Here is a 19,764-nt window from a genome sequence, read left to right as displayed (position 1 = left end):
TGTTTTCTGTCTTAATCAAACATTAGTCGCCAGTTTCCGCTCGTCGTGTGCTCTTGGGCTATTTAAATACTGTCACTTTACGGATGTCACCTTAGTCCCGATGCTATCCCCCTGTATTGTTTCGATATACCAAAACAGTTCAAATTGCGAGTTCTGAGCCACAGCTGCCCCTAAGTTATCGGAGCTGCTGCACTACATTTTTGTCGAACAATTTTCACAATCCCAGAATCTCTATCCCGAATCAGAATCTCGACTCACGGCTTTCATATTTCGCCTTAATCACACACTACGTCCTCAACCCTCTCCTGATTATTGTTAAAACAATGCGTCATAGGCCCCCTTGCGAAACGTCTTCACTGCTGAGACCGCGGAAGGAAATCTGACTCTCCCTAATGAGATCGCAACACCCTGTTGCATGCTCAAAATCACGCCTGCGTTGCAGTGAAGGACCGAGTGATAATCATGTACTACCTCGGACTCTGTTTTGTATCGCCTCCGGAGGAGCTCCCCACGGCTCCATTTTAGTGGGTTGGTAAAATGATGGGCACAGGCTGCACAGCATACAATACCCGCCTACGCAGGCAGTCCTTACCAGTCGTCTCTCTCTCTCTCTCTCTCTCTCTCTCTCTCTCTTGTCATTCATTGCATGCGGTGTTTTTGTTCTCTGCTGATGGGATGGGTTTCGCAGGGGAAACGTCTACTCCGCTCTCCTGCGGTTCATTCCGAGTAGCGTACGTTTCCAAAAATAATACTTTGAGCTTTAAAGGGCTTTTTTACCACACGTCCTTTCCCTTATTTCCTTTTTTTGCTTTTGCCATTCACAGGAAGATGTTTTTTTTCTCTACAGAAGGGACTATTCTGGTATCTGAATCCTTTCATTAAACTCCTCGTCCGCACACGAAAAGAAAAGCCCTGCTTTTTAACCGATTCTTCACGGGACATGTGCCGCCTGAACGCAGCTATTGTCATCATCGCCAACAAGCCTGGCTTCGGAGATTCCGCAGGTAAGCCTTTCTCAAATTCTACTCCCTACCAGGCAATTAGCATAAATTCCCTTGTTTTGCTGCTTTGTCACATTGTTCATGTCTTGGCTCGGCGGGAGAGAGTAACAGAGAGGGTAACAACGCAGTAACGTGGCCACAAACCCAGAGAAGGGACCCGAGGCCGCAGTTGGCCAACAGACGGCGTCATTGCGCTTCCTTCCTGCAGAATAGGCAGGTGGTGACGGAGTCTACCCGCGGTACTTTTCGGCAGCCCATCGAACTCTTCCAGTCGGCCAGCACCCGGCGGCAGCAGTCGAACGACATCGGCGCAGAGCAGCATGAAGCTGGAGCTGGACGCCACGTGGGCGCGAGACCTGGCCTACCACTGGGCGGTCGTGCTGGTGGGCTTCTTCCTGATGTGCCTGGCGCCGACGTTTCTCCTGTGGCTGCAGATCAACGTGAACGCCTACTGCGACGAGGCCCCGTGCGCCGCCATCGGCCACGAACTGCGCCGATCGCTCGAGCTGCGCGTCGACCCGTGCGACGATTTCTACAGGTGAGCCCGCGGTTTGGAATGCGGCACGTCGAAGCTTGCAGGCAAGGACGCCAACAAACCGCAGTGGAAGGGGACTATGATGACAAAATGCAAGTTGTATTGGCAAACAACACTGCCTTGTCCTGATAACAATGATGCTCATTTCATTGAAGCTTCGAACAAGTAAGCGAGATTTTAAGAAATCGTATCAAGCAGTGCCGACGCCTGGGACACTTTCGAGCGACCTGTCGATGACGTCACGCTTACTCGTTCGTTCGACTGATGCCCGCTAACGTAAGCCGCCCTCATGAAACACGAGTGGGTGGTTGCAGTGGAGTCATTACGTTTTTCGTATTACTTATACGCTAACGTCCACTTAAAACGATGTAAACGTTATCAGTGCTGTAGCACAAAATTTGAATGTTCTTCAGTATTTATTGTGCTTTTTCGTCTTGTATTTTGTATACCTTGCGGATACGGTATTTTACGAGGCTGTTGTATTCGATAGTTGCGCTTGGAGATCGGAAAGAGGATTCACTTCCCGTGGGTTAGATCGATTGCCAGGGTACTCCAATAAGACTGTTGTCTCTCTCATACTAGCGTCCCGGCGTCGGCGTGTACTCTGTTATTTTCGTGGTTTTGGACCTTTCCTCATAGGAATTTTACCCCGGCTTGTCACCTGTCCTCGCGTAGGTTTGGGTCTATTTTTCAGGAGGGGGAAGGTATTAATGGAAAGTCGCTGAATCGGTGACATATCCGTCGTGGCGTGCAGCCTTTTTTTGTTTCTGGGAATTTGCCTATATTTTATAGGATGACCAATCCCCATTTTGTTTTCCTCAGACTCTGATTTTTAAAATCCCCTGTGGTTATTCTGAAAATTGGGAGGTTAAGGGCCACCCTACGTGCTGCTTTAATATTACCGTTTATTTGGCCCTGTTCAGTGCGGGTAAGTAGTTTGTTGACTGCAGGCTGTCCGATATCTGGCAAATGATCGGTGCCTGTGCGAGTTTTAATATTTTTTAAGGTATTCTGCAGTTCCCCTGTGCAAGCGTTTTACAATGTGGGCTAAGTAGTCAAGGATTTCCTCTACTTTGGCGCTGGTGAGACGATGATTCTTACGTGAATGTTTTCGGGGATCACCTGCTGGGTGGCTTTCAGGGTTTTTATATATTTGCCGCGTGTCACCGATCATCGTTTGCCGGACGGAGCTTGTAATGGTGACACCACCGTAAACATTGTTAGTTATGTTCAAATTCTGGTACTTGACGCCGTATACCCTGATTTATTTCTCACTGCTGCACATTTTAGTTTGTTTCTGGTTACGATGCAGGCTTTCCTTGGTCATTTAGATTTCAGGGTTAACCTGTGCTCTATTTTTCAGCTAGGGGGGGCAGTGTTGGCGCCAGCATCGTTGAAGGTCGCCGGAGATGCACTTTTGTGGTGGCGTAAGATGCGGGGATTGCTGGCGACCATGTCTGCCCAGCATGCGACTTCGCACGGTGTATAGAGTGAACTTGGGGTTGCAGGTATACCCAATCTCCTGCCTCGGCCGTAGTATCATTTGCGTCCTTTCCACAGTCTAACTACCGCTGCTGCTGGGATTCACTATTCCGGCGAGCCTAAGTATTTGGCAGCCTCAGTCGTAGTTTCCTGGTAGAACTGATGGCGTGCTTCCGCGGACGCTTGATGAGCACGGGTTATAGCGGACGGCTGGAGACACGGCAAAATCGAAAAACGAGCCTAATAACGCTAGCGCGTTAACACGCTTCCCGCCCCCGAATTCGAATCTGGGTTCCTCGCGTTATGAAACAGGGCGTCTACCCGATTGCTTTATTTGGACATGGCCGTAGCGACCGCCTAGCAGCAGGTAGCGATTCGCGCCCTACACCCCAAATCCAAACGTCAGGCCTACGGAGTGCACACCCGAGAGTTGCTGTGGGTATTCTAGAAAAGTAGTGCGTAGCTCCGGGGTAACACATACTCGTAGTGGGGGTTTGGCCAACCAAAGAATCATCGCGAGAAAGCGTCGCGTTCAACCATCGTGGTCATTAGGCAGAGGAGTGCATGATTTTTTTCCCTAGTTGGAGGTATTTTGCAACCTTTCTCTTAGAGGTGTTTTACACCCCATTCTTTAGTTTCCAGCACCATAATTTCTAGCTTTACACCTATGTCGCAAAAACAGTGCTGAAATAGTGAACACCCTTCTTGGGGGGTGTTAAATGGGGGGGGGGGGGGAATAGTTGTTTGGTATTCAATAAAATTTTATGACTCAGTGTACATCATAACCACGTCATTATTAAAACGTTTTTGCAAATACGCAGGCTGACTAGTATATGATCACATAACATGTATAATTTGAAAATTAGCGTAAAATGAGTGATTCTGGCGACACGCCAAGGGACTCTATCAGAGGACTTTCCTCTGCTGGCTAAAAAAGCAAGAACAGCAGGTGTACTTCCAAGGTTAGTGTAGACTCGCTGTCCCCGTGCATCCCCTTGGTTTTCTTGCTTGATTCATTTGTGCTCCAAGTGTGATTTGGGCGTGTGGCATCCGTCGGTATCTCATGCCGCGCGTTCAGCCGATCTACACTGATACGCGTTGCTGCGCTGCCCACACCTTTATTTAAGGGTGTTAAGCAACCTTACACTCTTATTTGTGGGTGTTCACAAGAACACTCTTTTTTCATTCTGGTGCCCTTTTAGATGCGACGCTGAGAGGAGCATCTCTTGCACAGCTGCGTCTCTCCTCCGCTCACCCGCTCTCCTCTCTCCAATAGCGAACACTCTCGCCCAACATCTGGGGGCGCGTGGCGCAGCGCACTCTCACTCCGGCGGTGGGCGGCGCAAGCGCGCTGTGCGCACGTGCAGTGCCCTCTCTCTCCGCGGTCTCCTCTCCTTCGAGCGCGCTGCGCATATAAGCGGATAAGCGGAGTGCCGCGCTCCGGCCGGCCTCTCAGTCGACGGTCGTCCGCGCTGTGCTTGCTCTCTCTCTCTCTCTCTCTCTCTCTCTCTCTCGCATTACCCGACGATTGCTCACGCAATTCGAGTAATCGGCCCTACGGAAACGCACAATGGAACCCCCTTCAGCGTCGCATCACACCAGGGTTCCCGCGAGGGGACGTGGGCGTAATTTTTTAGCCAAGACACCTTTTAAAGGTGTGTGCAGCGGACAAGATTTTTACACCATTTTCGATCAAAAACGGTGTAAAACGTTTAGTGTGCTTAGCCAGGAAAAATGACTAGGCGACTGCAGTGGGGCCTCCAGCTCTGTTTGATCTTAGAACTTGAATGCTAACGTCCATTTAACACAGGCATAAATAAGTTCTTAGTGCTGGCCTATATTACTTCACTCCTGCGAGTGCCACGCCACTGTATTGGAAAGCTTTGCAATATTTCTCGCGGTTTTTTTTCTTAAAAAAACACCTTTCGCATTTGGAACGGAGGTACGTTAGTTACCGGATTTATCAGATTGTACAGTTTTTTGTCTTCATGGAACCTTTGCCATAAATATATGTTTGCGGCAGCAACACGGCTGTTCTCAACAGCCACCAAGTTTGCCGGGACCGCGTTTTTGCTTGGGATGCCTCTGAAGCAATTGGCAGCTCACTTACTAGTGTGTCTGCGCAGCTTCGTGTGCGGCCGCTGGGAGCGCACTAATGTGCCGTTCTCGGATCGAGCATCGCAGCACACGGCCCGCTTCAGGCGGCGACTGGAGGCCGCCATGCTGCACTCGGACACCAGGGGTCAGGGAGCCGTCGAGAAGGCGGCCAAGCTCTACACGGCCTGCAGGTGAGAACTCCACAGCACTGCGCGCTATGAGTGGGGCGCGGGGTTCGTCCAGTTGCGGCTATTAGTCTTTGTCTATTTGTTGCTGTATGCCTCAGGTCCTGTTTCAGGGATTTTTATTTCAGTGTTTTTTATTTAAGCTGTAGCGACTGGTTTTTACTGTCCGCCAAAATAGCATGTTCGGTCCGGCGAAGAAGTACTCGAGGGTTCTCGAGGTTCTGGGGTTAACTTGTTTACTTCAACCAAAAGCATACTATTTAAAAAGGTACGTATACTCATATTTAAATGCAAACAGACATATACTCCTATGCACTGAGCCAAACATATCTGACTCGCGAGGCTCTTTCGGCATCTGCTCTCATTCGCACTCTTTCGGTCGACTGGTCCTCGACTCCATCTTCTAGCCTCTAGCTTCATCTATAGCGTCCTCTAATACCATGAACCACTTCAGTTTGATCGTTCAACAACAAAGCTCCCTAAAGGGACGACCAAACAGAGAGCTAGGAGGGCCTACTGACTAACGTCCATCAGGCCGCTGGTTAGAAGCCACAACGACGAATCTCAGACATGCTGAGCCGTGGCGAAGCGCCTGAACGCCATAGCAGCACGTGGCGCCTTACCCCTCATACTTTCACCAGATGCTCCTGCTCCGTTTGCTTCCTGCCTTCGGTGTCTCGTTCGCTCGCTCGGTTACGCGGACATCGCCGTCGCCGCCCTCGCCGCCAAACCATTGATCCGGGCGCCAAAGTGCTGCGCACTAAAACAATGTTGCATTGCGACATGGGGACACGACTGCAGCTTTAGTCAGTATAAATTGTTGAGGAATAGATGGCGTACGCCGGAAACAATACGCTCTATCAATCAGTCATCACGGAGAGCTAGGACAACAAAGATCAGCGTGCGTGTGCAGAGGGGACTGCAAGCCGTGAACATAGAGAGGGAGTGTAAATTGTATTTGGGATCAGATGGTAGTGATCCGGACACCATTAGTTGAGGCTGTCTTCTGAAATGCAGCGGTCCAGCGCCATCTTGATATGGATTTTCGGAAATAACTGGTCAGGAAAGTAGGATTTGAAGACAGTTCACGGATGGAAGTATATTTATGGTCACTTCCAATCGTGAGGAACAGTCACATACACCAACCAAGGGAGTTTATTGAAAGCGGTCCCAACGTTTCCGAGCCCACTCGGCTCCTTCATCAGGGGTGACTGTGTATGACAAGAAGCAGCAGTTATATAACGTGTCTTCTTTTTCTGTTTCTTGTTACTCTCATCTTGCACGTGCGCGTCGGATTTCGGCGCACGTTAAACATCCCCAGGTGGTCAAAATTAATCCGGAGCCCTCCACTACGGCGCGCCTCATCGCCTGCGTTGCGTGGGCGCGTTAAACCCTACAATCAATCAATCCTCCTCCGCGCCGATAGCGTGGATTGTGGAGTGCTAAACAATCAGCCACTGCGTTTGGGACTGCGATGGTTGAGCACTAGTTAGTGCAAAACACTGTTCCGACTGGGTCCTCTGCTATGGCGACTTGATCAGGCCGTGCGGGCGACAGAAAAGGCAAGTGGCGGACACTGTGGCGCTTTGTATTTCAACCCCGAGGTATCCTAGTCATACCACAAATAACGATGTTTTTCCTGTGTGCGTACGTGTGCGGTCGTGTGTATGCGCGTGTGCGGGGTTGTAATTAACGGCTCAGAGGATGCTCCACCGTATGAGAGAAATACTCCAACAAGAGCACACAGTGTAAAAGCACACAACAGCGATCAAAAATCTCTGATGGGCTAGAAAATGGCTCAGATGTGGGCTGCTGTGACGGCAGTGTATGACGTCACAAGTTTAGACGAAGTATTAGAGACCTTGTCACAAATTCCGCGAACGAAGCACTTCATGCGTACGGGATATGGGCACATGTGAAGCCATACCAGGTAAATACCGATTAAATATGTCGCGCGGGAGTCATTCTCACAAAATTAGCTCGAGCATCGCAGCAGCAAAGCCAACCGAAGTTATGCATATCATAAAATAGCTCTGCTTCGTGTGTGCAAATGACGTAATTGATGACTTATAGGATGTGTTTCTGGCTATTACTGGCTATTTTTCAGTTGTCAGAGTATTTTTGCCTTACCAAACCGATAGGAATGTGCAAGTCTTCGGCTAATATGAACATAAACAACAAAAAGCAAGTTAGCAATGTTACCTTAACATTTGACAAAAATATGTCGAGTTTTTTGCTTCGAAACCCATTGCTTCGAATTGCTCCGAAACCCATCGTAGAGCTCACAAGTTGGAAACCAATATTTCTGTTTCGTGATACATCAGGGTCGAAAAGGTTTTTAACACGGAAGCGTTCTATGCCAGGGTACACCAAGATCTGACCGGCGTAATATCCGTCATGGGAATGACGTCGCCAGAAAAAGGTGTATTGATGCGGCTGCGCCCGGACTCGAGCATCGAACTCTCTCTCCGCAACGCGAGGTACACAGCGCTCTGCCCGCTGCGCTACGAATTTAAGCGCAAATACGTGTATGAACGTGCCTTATATATTTCCACTTGCTTTCTTCATTCCAATGCCGACTAGCAGATGCTGCCGTGTAGGAGAAGTAAAGCAAAGTAGTTCATCATGACACTAATGAGCGCTGACAGTTGGCGCATCGATGACAGCGTTTTCGTGTACGCGCTACGCGGGTGAATTGAGGCATCCTCCACCACCTACTGCAGTCGGTTTCGGTTCCGTTTCGTTCGCACGGTGTTTAGGGGGCTGTGGTTTAAGTAGGATTTACGCAATGTACCGGCGCGTGGAATCCAGTGTCTAACGCTGATGCGTCTGACGGTGCCATACCGACGTAATATGAACAGCGATGTGCACTTTCGTACGGATGCACAATAAATGCTCCCGTGAAGGCACATTTCACTTTCGTATTTTACCAATTCCTATAGAAGAGGCATCAACCACATTTTTTTTCTGTCCGTTGGTCGACCAATGATTATCTGCATGGTTTTCACCAATGCCGTATACTACCTGCCCTTGTTTGTACCATTTTTTTTCTGCGTCTGCATTCCCCTCCTCCTGCGTCGTCCTGGCTCTGCTGTTGCCAGCGAAAGAATTCCGCCACCTTCCAAACTACATGGTGGAATAGCCTTGGCATTCAGTTTTATCACCTTAGACGTCGTGAAACAACTGCGGGATGCGCCCGCTGAACAGATTTCGCGCTTGTGACAATTGCACATGCTGGCTAGATTTGCACGCGATAACTCCTTCCGCGACCCCTACGTCACCACGCACCCTCAGCTGCTCTCGCCTCACCAAATCCCGAGTGCGAACAATGCGGCGCAGGCTGCACGCGACTGTTGACCTATACTCAGGGACAACTTAAGAATGGTAACGGAACTTCTCTAGGTGCTTCATCACAGCAGCCAGATGTTTCTCCGAGTGGCGCAAGTAGTGCATTACCGGGAATATTTAGAACATGACACCAGCTGTTTCCGGGATTTTTCGGAATAAATATGCTCATAAACTACTGCAGCGACGAAAAGCAAAATACAGGACAAAAGGCAGACGATATGACGCATTCGTAGCAATCTATTTTCAAAACCGCGCGCGCTCAGTCGCCCAGGTGGAGTGATACCATATATGAACTATCGCCATTCTTGACTTGTTCCCGAGTATACCACATAGCAAGCGCACAGGGCACCCCTCATTCGCCCGAAGAAAGCCAAGGCCGCTACTTTGCTAGAAAATCAGTGCTGCGCTCGCTGAGTTGCAACCTTGCGTTTTGCCTCCGTTTAATTGACCAAACAGCTTTCTTCGTGCGAAATCAAATGTAGAAAAGTCAAAGTCAAAGCCGCTGCGGTCACAAGTAGAAACTCCAGGTGATTCAAAGTCAAAGTTCAACGAGTCGAATTCCAAGCCTTCCGCGAGTGAAAGTCCAACTCACATCAGAACCCGCTACAGAAAAGCTAACTTCCTGTGCGACAATGGTGATTGCGCAAGCGCCTCAATAGAAGGTTGGCCACGTATCGGCTTGCTTACTTCGCTGCAAATCTGGCAGAAAGACTGTAGTCTTGTGCTTACATAAATGTTTCTCTTTTCTCGGCCACCCCCTAGCTCTGACGCATTTCCCCTCCCGTCTAGCTCCCCCTACGGTAAACATGGTGGTGGTTTGGTCCAGTAACTTCAGTTTCATCGCGTCCACAGCTCGCGCGCATCTCCTGAAACCTTTCATTACGGCTGAACTTAGAATGCCACCAGAATGCCTATTGTCGCGTTCGGGTGCTTTTTGTATTGTGGAGTGAAAACATTTTTTCATGACATATTTTTTTTTGATATCGCGAAATTGATTATTTGATATCGCGAAAATCGAGCAGTCATGTATTTTTAGTGAAAAGAACACTGAAAATACCGCTTACGTATTGATCGGTTACCCTAAATGTGCCTAATGTTTTCTTCCCGCTCAACAGAATTAACAAGTACGAACTCTGCCACTAGATGCAGCATTTTGGAAATGCTTTGCTTATATAAACGTTTCGTTCAAGAATTTTTTTACTTTTGGCCCGGGCGGCTGAATCGAGGAACATACAGACGGACGTATAGATCCCATTTTTCTTGTTTAGGTTGTACAAGAAAGACTACCCTCAATATAGAGTCTTCCCGTGGTTTATTTATCTATTTATTTATTTATAGAAACTGCGAGCCTCGCGTTATGAAGCCGACGATTGTACGATTACGCCATTCAGACAGGGTTGAAGCAGTTTGGGTTCGGAGACGGGTGCAGGGAGGTGCAGAATCACGCCAAAAAATAATGCATCCGCCCGTCTAACGACGAAGACAGTTGAACGCGAAGCTTTGTTCATGCGGCATTGAATGGTGAAAGGTAAAAGCTCAAAGCCGCTGCGGCCAAACTGCATGCGAGTCAAAGTCCAAACTTAGACGACAGCTGAAAGCTGCGCGTTGAACCATCGTCGCCGGAAGAAAGTGGGGTGCATGATTTTTTTGTTTAAAGGAGGAACTTGCAAGAAAAAGGCCATGAGATGGGACGGCTGGAGGTTACCCATCGTAAGATTAGCAGTGCCTGTACAGGATGACACTGGACGGGTAGCGGCAGATAGCCCCCACCGCCTCCTCCTTCCACCCGCCTTTTAGCACAGGACCCTATCAGTGTGGCACAGTACAAGTGTTTCGTCGCATAGCTTCATTGCTTTTGAGGGCAGGCCCCTTGGTAGCAGCCGGGCTAAATACAGGGCCCCACGCACAGCATACTCAGGAAGTACAGGGATAGATTTATCGCCAGCGCAGAATTAAATTTGTTTGCGGGCTTTCTCTTCAGGTACCGGCCTTTCGACGACGCCTGTCAGCTGAAGCCGCTTGAGTCTCTGCTTGCCGACCTAAATATCACGTGGCCGTTTTCCGAGCAGCAGGCGTCGGGCCTGGCGAACCTGACAGTCATGGAGACACTGTTTAAGGCGCAGCTTCGACACGGCCTCGACGTGCTCTACGAAGGGGGCGTGGCGGTGAGCAGCGTGAGACAGAAGCGCCACCTAGTGCTGCGCATCGGCCGCCTTCTTGGGCGCCCAGATCCGGAGCTGAACGTTACGCAGATCCGCAGCGCAGTCGTCTCCTTGGCAAGACTGCTGGGATCAGAAAAGGACGATTATGGACACTTGGCGGAGCTCGTGGTGAAGCAAGAGGAGAAGCTGGAGGCTTTCGTTGCCTCTGGAACGGCGGCAGACGAAGAGAAGCTCGTGACCTTTAATGAGGCAAAGTACAAGTTTCCTGGCTACAAGTGGACACAACTAGCGGCTCTTGTCAACCATGAACTGGGCATGGCGCTTAAGTCTTATCACTACCTTTACATCAATGGTCAGGCAGCGGCAGCAGCTACAAGCGCTCTGGAGGAGGGCGCTGCCGCGCACGCCTTCATTGGCTGGCGCTTGGTACGCCTTTTGGCGCCCATGGGCTGTGGTCAGGCTGGTCTAGAGATCGCCCACGCTGCGGGTGGCGACGTGGACTTGGTGTCCGACTCACTGGCTGCCTTTACCCTAGACCGGCTGCAACAGTACGCTCCAATGGCAGCCGCGGCACCGTACGTTGAGCGAGAGACGCCCGGTGAATCCAGGGAGGACTTGCAGTGGTACCTGACACGGCTGATGCAGAATCTCCAGGAAGGCATCCACAGCAGCGCCTACGTCAGCTGGAAATTCGACAGCACCGCTTCCAAGCTGGCTAAGAAGTTCAGGTTGCATCTGCTGTACCCGGATTACGTGCACGTGGACGTCCAGGTCGACAGGCTGTACAGGTAAGGCACCTCTCCTCCCTGCTTATTCGTCTGTGCCCGAGGTCGCTAAGATGGGCCGAGGCGGAAAGTACGAACTTAATGACGCGAAGGTTGATGCACAACGTGTCAAATACTTCACAGCGTTCGCAGACCGAGTGCAGTATGGCTTCGTTAAAAGAAAAATGCCTGCGCACCACCTCCCGTAAGATGAAACTGTTACTTGCATTACACTATCGCAATCGGGCAATGAAAAGCAACGATTTATCCTGTGCCATTGGAATTACACATGTTAATTATGGAGGCACCCTCCTTTGACTGGCCGAATAGTTAACCGGTCTTCGAAAGCGCAGGAAGAGGGACACCCGGCATACCATGAAACAGTTGCAGTTCCAGAGAGTTATATAGCGAATACTGCAAAGCAAATAATTTGGCGCAGAGACGAACATACACGCTCGACCACGAAAAATCAGTTAACTTATCCTTGAGGGAGTTCAGCAAGTAAGATCCCAAGGCAAATTTAACTTTTTAGCTCTATTTTGTCTCTGTTGTGGTGTGGCATTTTGATCGGCTCCTATCAGCACCTTACCAACCATGAACTAATTCTCACATTGCCCCCAGTGGAACTTAAACTGCCCATGAAGGCAGAAAAGACAATAACAAAGAGCGGAAAAGCTGCTTTTCCGCATTTACTCTTTGCCGCATCGTGAACTGTTGCTTTGTATTGAGGAGTACCTCGACAAGTACGATTCCGTCGCGTTTCAAAATCGTACAGGTGTGTCAATACAAGGATTTTTAGAGCTGTTAACGGTGTACCTAAACTCAACTTTCACAACTTGGGATTGCAAGCTTTACATCCAGTCTAAGGGAATTAGTATCAGGTCTTGCATTGCACCTATTTTAAATGACACCTTCTCAACGCATCTTGATAGCATTCTGCATGACCAATTGAAGATCCCACGAGTCATCACATTTTCTGTTATGTTGATGACTTTTTATTAGTTTTTAGCAAGCACGAAGCGGGTCTGCAACCGTTAATGTTTCAGGTACTACGTTATTTTCCTCAATGTTTTAAGCCTTTGTTTTCAACTTTTGAACGTACCGTAGTCAGAACTATCTCGTTTTTAGATCTGAAGCTTCGTTTTTTGCACAATCACATCTGCTGGGCGTACGGATGACGTGCAAGCAAACCGCTTCTACATTTTGACTCATCCCATTCTAAGCTCATGAAAAAGTATAACATAGCCATGTGTTTCGAAAATGCCCTAAACATGTCTTCTTTTCTCTCGATAGAAGAAAGCTTTCGCAGACAGGTTGACCGGCTTCTGATAGCGGGGTACCCCAAACAGCTGTTAGCGTCAGTAGCAGAATGAATAATGCCGAGATTAAAAAGAGAGGAACACGACAGCCAAGCAGCCGCAGAACGCAACAAAGGTGATTTACTGTTATTCCTTACATACTCCTGATAGCCCACAATTTGAAAAAGATAGCAAAAAGAGCTAGCGTAAAAGTATTTCTGCGCCTAACAAGCTTTCGACCATGTGTTCGAAAGTCAATAAACCCAAAAGAACAATGCAGTCTCTTGCTCTGTAAAGCACGATAACCGCTTTACAGAATGCGTCAAAGGCGTTGTCTATTCAGTCCCGCTGTCCTGTGGGAAAACATACGTAGGACAAACGGGACGATGTCGTAATGAAAGATTAAAAGAACATAACTGCGTACAGCACCTCTGCGCGACGCAGCGACCGGCGGCCGCCCCGCTGCCTGTGCGCATCGCAGGCCGCTGCACAGAGCTTGTTGCCGCCTGTCCAAATGTAAAAACAAAGTTCCACATTCGAGGATGGGGATGATGTTGCGTTGAGAAATTGTGCTAGGAATTGTGACTAGCGCTGGTAGTGAAAGCGGCTAGTATCTGCGCAACTTCCCTGCACCCGAGAAACAAGTCGGCCATGAGTCGTCGGGGGAGAACCACTTTTTAAAGCTCGCCGCGAGTGAAGCTGTTGCGTTTATACTTCCCTCAGGCTCTCCTATTCTTAAGAAAGACTGTGTGAGCCCTCCATTCCCCAGAGGACCTTCTAGCCCGTATCCGAACGGGAACAGAATGAGATATTGTGGCCGAGTGGTCCCCGGAGCGCCGTCACTTCCGAATATGACGTCATCTGCCGCCAGCCAATCGCGAAAGGCAGCCAGGGCTGTCACTGCGCCCGCGGGCAGGGGTCGTTTGTTTTGACGAAAAATTATGGTTTGGGTGTATTTACAAATAAAATAAACATGTTTTTCGAATTGAGCATCAGGAAAACCATAATGTAATGCACCCAACAAATGTTTTTTGTAAAGCTCTTCACCAGCCCTTCAAGGAATGCGGTCGCTAAAAATGAAATACAGTAGCCGACCGTTCTTTCGGCCTCTCAAAATTCTGTCTTGCTGGATATTCCGGTCTTTCCTGAGGAACCGGCAGTTGTTCCATAGGATTAATGGCTCACCAATTTTTCGGACTGCTCTTTTATTCGGTATATTTTTCGTTTCCCTCCAGGTCCGAAAAATCGGTCGGCTGCTGTACTTGTGGGAATTTCGGGGACTCTTACTAAACGAGCTTTATTTAAGAAATAGTAACCTAAGTTGCTTGGAATGGTAAAAATCAAATTTGCTCCAATCTACGCTGTCAAGGTGATTGGAAAGCAGAGCTTTAAACGACACCCATAACAATCGGCCTTACAACGTCAATTCAATTCACACACGTGGATCTACAAAGAGTGAAACCAGACATTCTGCCAGCCGTTACCTGGAATTCGCAGGGGTGGCGTTCCGAACGCAGCAGCTGCGTTGGCCACGGCCAGGCTAGAGCGGCACACGCCGCCCCTGTAGATGGGCCGTGAGTCGGGAGAAATAAAACCGAGGGGAGCGTCTTTCGAAGGGTGAGACAGCGGCACCTAGCCACCCTGATGTGCTAGCATGGGGCTACACAACCGCGCGACACAAGCGCAGACACCGAAAACATTCGGGCTTAGGGATTCCCATTTATACTGATTGACAGTAGATAGTTTAGTAATTTGGAGAATTGCGAGAAAGCTTGGGGAACTTTTGTAATCGCTATTGTTGAGAACCAGTTGCTCTTTTCGCCTTTTGTAATAACTCTTAAAACACAACCGAATTGGTATTCACCAATTTAGAAAACTGAGTCCCATTCGTGGCAAGCAGTGCGCAAAAGCTAGCGTTTCTCTAGCGGCCAGATGTCTGTATGTGGTCTTTGCATTTTGTTTTCCCGCCCTGAAAATAAATCCTTAACGTATGTTTGCCGTACGACCACTTAATTCCGTCAGGTCCGGATTACCCAGGATGTGCTGTCGAACAAGTTAATCAAGCCGTGCGAAGGAAGCGCGCAATGGACACGAAGCTGCGTCAGAACAGGCTCAAAACAATCGCCGCTAAAGCGGACCACGAAGCCATAGCGCCGACACGCCCGCCAGCGAGCAGGTGCCTCTGCGCGGGGAATGCTGGCTAAATTCGCTGCGCTATCAACAGTGTGCACCCTAAGTGAAACCCTCCTCCACCCCCCCCCCCCCCCCCCGCGGAATCCGCCGCGTTTGGATTTTATTGTCCCGTACGCCGCCAAAAAACAGTTGGCTGGTATAGGTAGATAGCTTTGCTTTAAAAATATAATAACAGGCTATACCATATACACTTTATATTTCCGTTCTGACAGCGGTGGCGCATGGTCGCGTGGTCTGGAGCATAAGGTGCTTTGTTTAGCGATTCGGTGGCACAAGTTATTTTTTTATGTTGATTCCGTTCTTTTGGCAATGTTTTCTGTAATGAGTCCTAAATTTTTGCGTTTTGACATTCATTGCTCCACGAGCGAGTTCGCAAAACGCGTGCAGACCGACACTGAGGCGCAGGGGAGTTCTCCTTGGCGTGCTAGAGCCATAAACACCCACTGCTTGCGGACACAATGCCGATTCAATGGACCCTTGGCCTGGTGCAAAGCACAGGCCTTAAGACACAGCCACGAACCTGGCAAGCTCCGAAGGGGGTAGGGGGGGGGAGGGGGGGCACACGAATCGGATTTGAGCTTCTCCGATGACGCGGAGGGCGTTAACTCACTGCGTACGCCGCCTCGGCCAGAGATTGTTACTATTCAAAACCGCGCTTGTGGGCTTACCCGGCACATTTTGCGGCAGACAACATGGTATAAGTGTAGTATTTCGATTACTGAGATATCGAGAATGCCCAGCCAAGGACAACGTCGTATGCAAGCATGCGCCGCAAGAACCAAAACCGAAACCGAAACTGGTGTCAATTATAATCTTGTACATCGTCCAATAAACATCGCATCTCGTACGCGCGTCACTGCTGGTAGTTGTTGCGGCCGCCGCAAATGTCGCTTGGCATTATTTATTCTTCCAGGCTTTATAAAATAAATACTGCTTGATATACAGTATAAAAGATGAAAAGTGTGTTCATTCGGGCCAGTCTATGCAGGGCAAACAAAAACAGAAGTTTGGTAACTTCACTTCAGTCTCCTTAAACCTACAAAAACACAGCAGGCCGGGGTGGAGAGCAACCACGGTTCTTCCCCTCAAGAGTGACAATTTCAGGGGAGCTGCTTTTTGCTAGGGTCAGAAGCGGACTGAGGAGCAGAGTTACCTGACCCTATTTTCGATTACATGAACGATGACAATGAGGGGAAGAATTTCGACAAGCATGCCACTCACGCCTTCGCTGGGAAAACTCGCCGTGTATCCGCTCACTTCGATGCAAACATCCCCGAAAGGTCTTCGGCCACCCCTGAGGAGTAAAGGCCTCTGTCCTTTTTCCTGCCCACTGGCAAGCTTTTCCTTCCACGTTCCTCCCACGAAAAACGCGCTGGAGGTTTGATAAAGTCAAGTCAAATTTCCCGCCGTCCTTTTCTCGCGCGCCATCTATCGTAACCTTACGTTACTTTTGTACTTGTAACGCCATTATTACGTCTCTGGACTGGCGCGAGGTGTTTTTGTACTTTAGGTTAGGGTGTTTAGGTTTCTCAATGCGTGTTTTTTTTTGCTATCGCAAATATACCAAGCGCACATGTGTTTGTTTCTTACTCAACAATGTCGACAGCCAAGAAGTATGGTACTACATTAAGTGCTTTTAAAAAGCTTTGGGTATGTAAACTTGCTGTTTGAGAATCCTTTCATCTTTGCCCACGTGAGTGGATCAAGGGTCAGGCAGACGGACAGGCATGGAGAATAAAATTTCCCGGTTTAAGTAGCCCAGCAAAGACCATCTTCCTTAAAAATGCAGTCACGCACCGCCCGCACGACTGGCGCCCTTGACGTACGTGGCCCACGTGTTTATAGCTAGACCCAGGAGTTTGGCCATTGTCTAGTCCTCCTGGTTTCCCTGGCGTCCTCAATTCACTGGGTCAAATTATGCCTAGACTCATGTATAGCCTTGTGCGAATAAACTCTCCTCAGCTGGAAAAATCACTCCTTCGATCAAAAGAGGTGTGCAATCACTCACGGTTCAGTATCCGCGATCCGGCAAATGCATGTTTCGCATTCGTTGATTGTAAATGGAATATTTGATCAATTATCCTCCGCGTATTTAAGGCCACAGCCTGCCGAATACACGTCCACTCGTTACCGCACAGGTACATGCCGGACTTCCAAGGCGACTGCCTGAACATGACGCTGACGCTTCTGCGAGCGGGTAGCCGGCAGCGTCACCAGGCGCTGGGCAAAACAGTGGCACTCTACGGGGACGGCTGGGACCAGCCGCAGACGGCGGTGGAGAGCCTCTACTCCATCGAGTTCGACGAGCTCTTCGTACCGCTGGGTGCCGTCAGCGCGCCCTTGTACACGCGGGGGGCTCCGGCCGCCTGGAAGCTGGGCGCCCTGGGCTCGGTCGTGGCCCGTGAGGTGATGGGCAAAGTGCTTGCACTGGCCGCTGCCTCGGGAAACTACACGCCGCCAGGGGTCGACTGCTTCCCGAACGGAAGCCTGGTGCATGCATTCGCCACCCGGCAGACCCTGGCGGCGTACGCGCAGGCGGTGACCGACGGAGGCGCGCAGCTCAGGAAGCAGCGGCTGCGCGGATTCGAACGATTCAACGACCTACAGCTTCTGTTCGTGGCCAGCTGCTTCACGCTGTGCGAGGCCGACCAGGACGCCCCTCTCGGCAAGGCCCTGTGCAACGAGCCGCTCCGAAACAACGAACAATTTGCATACGCTTTTGAGTGCCCCTCGGGCTCTCCCATGAATCCGGAGAAGAGGTGTGACCTTTGACTGCGTGCGCCGTTACATCCCCTGAGGCATATCGACTGGGCGCTGTACTCGTAATGCTGGCTCAGCGCCATTAGGGCCACATATTATAACAGACACGTTGTACCCCATATATTGACCTAATTATGATGTGCATGCCCCGACACTAAATGCGATTCTGACTGTTCTAGATTGGAGGGGAAAAAAGCTACTGAGTAAGCAGTGCAGTTACGCGGCTAATATAAGACCGCAGGGCTTACGCGGTCGTTCCTGTGGTTTCGCGGCGTCCCTTGCCACCGCTACTCGATGTAACCAGGAGAACGGGGAGAGAGCGAGGAGGAAAGCGGGGAAGGCGCGTTTGGCCAAATTGTGCGGAGGAAAGCGCAGTGGCGCACGAGACGTGCTCCGCGCCGCCCACCCGCTACTAGATGGCCTCGTAGTAGCAAGCGCCTTCGTGTGTTCGCTGACGACACGATCACTGAGGCATGCGGCGAGCGTGTCCACCGGTACCATATGCAGGTACAAAGCGCTTCATGAAAGGAAGCCGGTGCGGCGCGGGTGTGGACCGCGCCCACTCTGGAGTTCTTTGCCTCAACATATGTGTTTGGTAAAGTCGGAACAGCTCAATATTGCCGCTGAAATTTCGCATGAGGAAGTATCGTAATCGTTGGACAATTCTTTTCTTCCACTACAGATCGCAAAAAGTACATCCGCTTCATCGGCATCAACATCAAAGTATTAGGGACAAAGAAAGTTTGTATTGTTTCCTTACCCTCCGTGGTACGGCTTCTGCGAAAACAGTCGTACCCACCCAAATTAGTCGCCTTGCGAGAACGCCCGTTCAAATGACAAAAAGGGAAACCTTCACTATCGTTTGCACAGTCTATGAGGTGAAACTTGTTACACCAGGAGAAACCCAGAAAACGGCTGGTTTCTGCTTGTGTCAATGCGAACTTCAAGCTCGGCCGAGGTAAAGCTTGCGCCTCGTACGCTTGAGCAGTGAAAGCGTCTGGTCGCTCGTTTGTTCCAAGGTTCGGAGAGAGTGATGAGGAAAACAGTGAGTGGGCGCACCAGCATAACATTTTTCAGAAATGTGCATAAAGCGAACGTCCGGCGTCGGGGAAACCGAACGAGAGTTCCAAAAAAACCGACAGCGCGAATTTCTCGCGACGCTTGTCTTCGTACGTGCCTTAAGGAGAAAGGGTCGCGCACTGTTGTGAAGGTTGCGTTTCATATACAGGTCCAAATGTCGACGCAGCAGACGCTGTCATTTGAATTCAAATGACATCATTTTATTTTTCAAATGGTACGTGCAAGGTCCCCCCCCCCCAAAAAAAAAAAAAAAGTGGAAGCTAGTTCACTTGACGAGGGTTCGGGCCCTCTTTTACAAGTCACAGAGAGGGTGACAGATACACAAGGAAAAAACAGTAGCATGTACATAGATCGGGATAATCAATTCGGACGTATATATAAAACGTGCCTGCCTTCTTAGATCCACCCTTATGCGCCTCAAACTATCCTAATCCACAATAGTTCATAGTAATTCATCTTGCCCAATTCGCCTATCTTCATCCTACGCAATGTATATTAACTACCGTCGCACAGTAATCCGTCCACGTTCATCCTGCGTTTTCTACTTCATAATCCAAATCAATATTCTTCGTCTTGGTCCACTTTCATCCACCTTAATGTACACCTAAATTTATCTGAATACACGCTAAGCTACCTTAATCTGGCCTAATTTTTAATCCACGTTTCTTCTTAAAGGGGTCCTGAAAGGCATTTTGAGCATACTAAACGAACTAGCGAAATCGTTAGGTTGGGTGATCAACGTCATCCGGGCCTATTGTATGTCATTCGTACGTGCAGCGCAAAGCCCACACTTTCGTTGCAAAGCTTGTTGCCGCGTTTCCAGCCTTTCCTGCGTGTTTTTGGGCTCCGCCAACATCAT

The 19,764-nt window shown here is 49.6% G+C and overlaps 1 protein-coding gene across 2 annotated transcripts; it reads left to right on the top strand.

Moving 5' to 3' along the window:
- Window positions 1–604: 604 nt before the first annotated feature.
- Window positions 605–19,139, top strand: LOC144167056 (endothelin-converting enzyme homolog). Of its 2 annotated transcripts, XM_077696446.1 has the most exons (5): window positions 605–1,004; window positions 1,210–1,539; window positions 5,145–5,306; window positions 10,630–11,598; window positions 17,204–19,139. In XM_077696446.1, the coding sequence occupies exons 2-5, from the start codon at window positions 1,322–1,324 to the stop codon at window positions 17,835–17,837; spliced, it is 1,983 nt and encodes a 660-aa protein (XP_077552572.1). In that variant the 5' UTR covers window positions 605–1,004; window positions 1,210–1,321; the 3' UTR covers window positions 17,838–19,139. The 2 variants fall into 2 exon arrangements, with proteins under 2 accessions (XP_077552572.1, XP_077552571.1); XM_077696445.1 differs by having other exon boundaries at window positions 605–1,539.
- The last annotated feature ends 625 nt before the right edge of the window (window positions 19,140–19,764 follow it).

The sequence above is a fragment of the Haemaphysalis longicornis genome, unplaced genomic scaffold, assembly GCF_048455015.1.
Source record: "Haemaphysalis longicornis isolate Haplotype H1 unplaced genomic scaffold, Haemaphysalis longicornis Haplotype H1 scaffold_2, whole genome shotgun sequence".
Classification (NCBI taxonomy): domain Eukaryota; kingdom Metazoa; phylum Arthropoda; class Arachnida; order Ixodida; family Ixodidae; genus Haemaphysalis; species Haemaphysalis longicornis.
Note: the sequence above shows the minus strand (reverse complement) of the source record. Positions and strands in the feature narration are given on the sequence as shown.

Coding starts and splice junctions, on each gene's coding strand:
- LOC144167056 (XM_077696446.1), top strand. CDS start 1,322: ATGAAGCTGGAGCTGGACGCCACGTGGGCGCGAGACCTGGCCTACCAC. Junction 1,540..5,144: donor CCGTGCGACGATTTCTACAG/GTGAGCCCGCGG, acceptor GTGTCTGCGCAG/CTTCGTGTGCGGCCGCTGGG. Junction 5,307..10,629: donor AAGCTCTACACGGCCTGCAG/GTGAGAACTCCA, acceptor CTTTCTCTTCAG/GTACCGGCCTTTCGACGACG.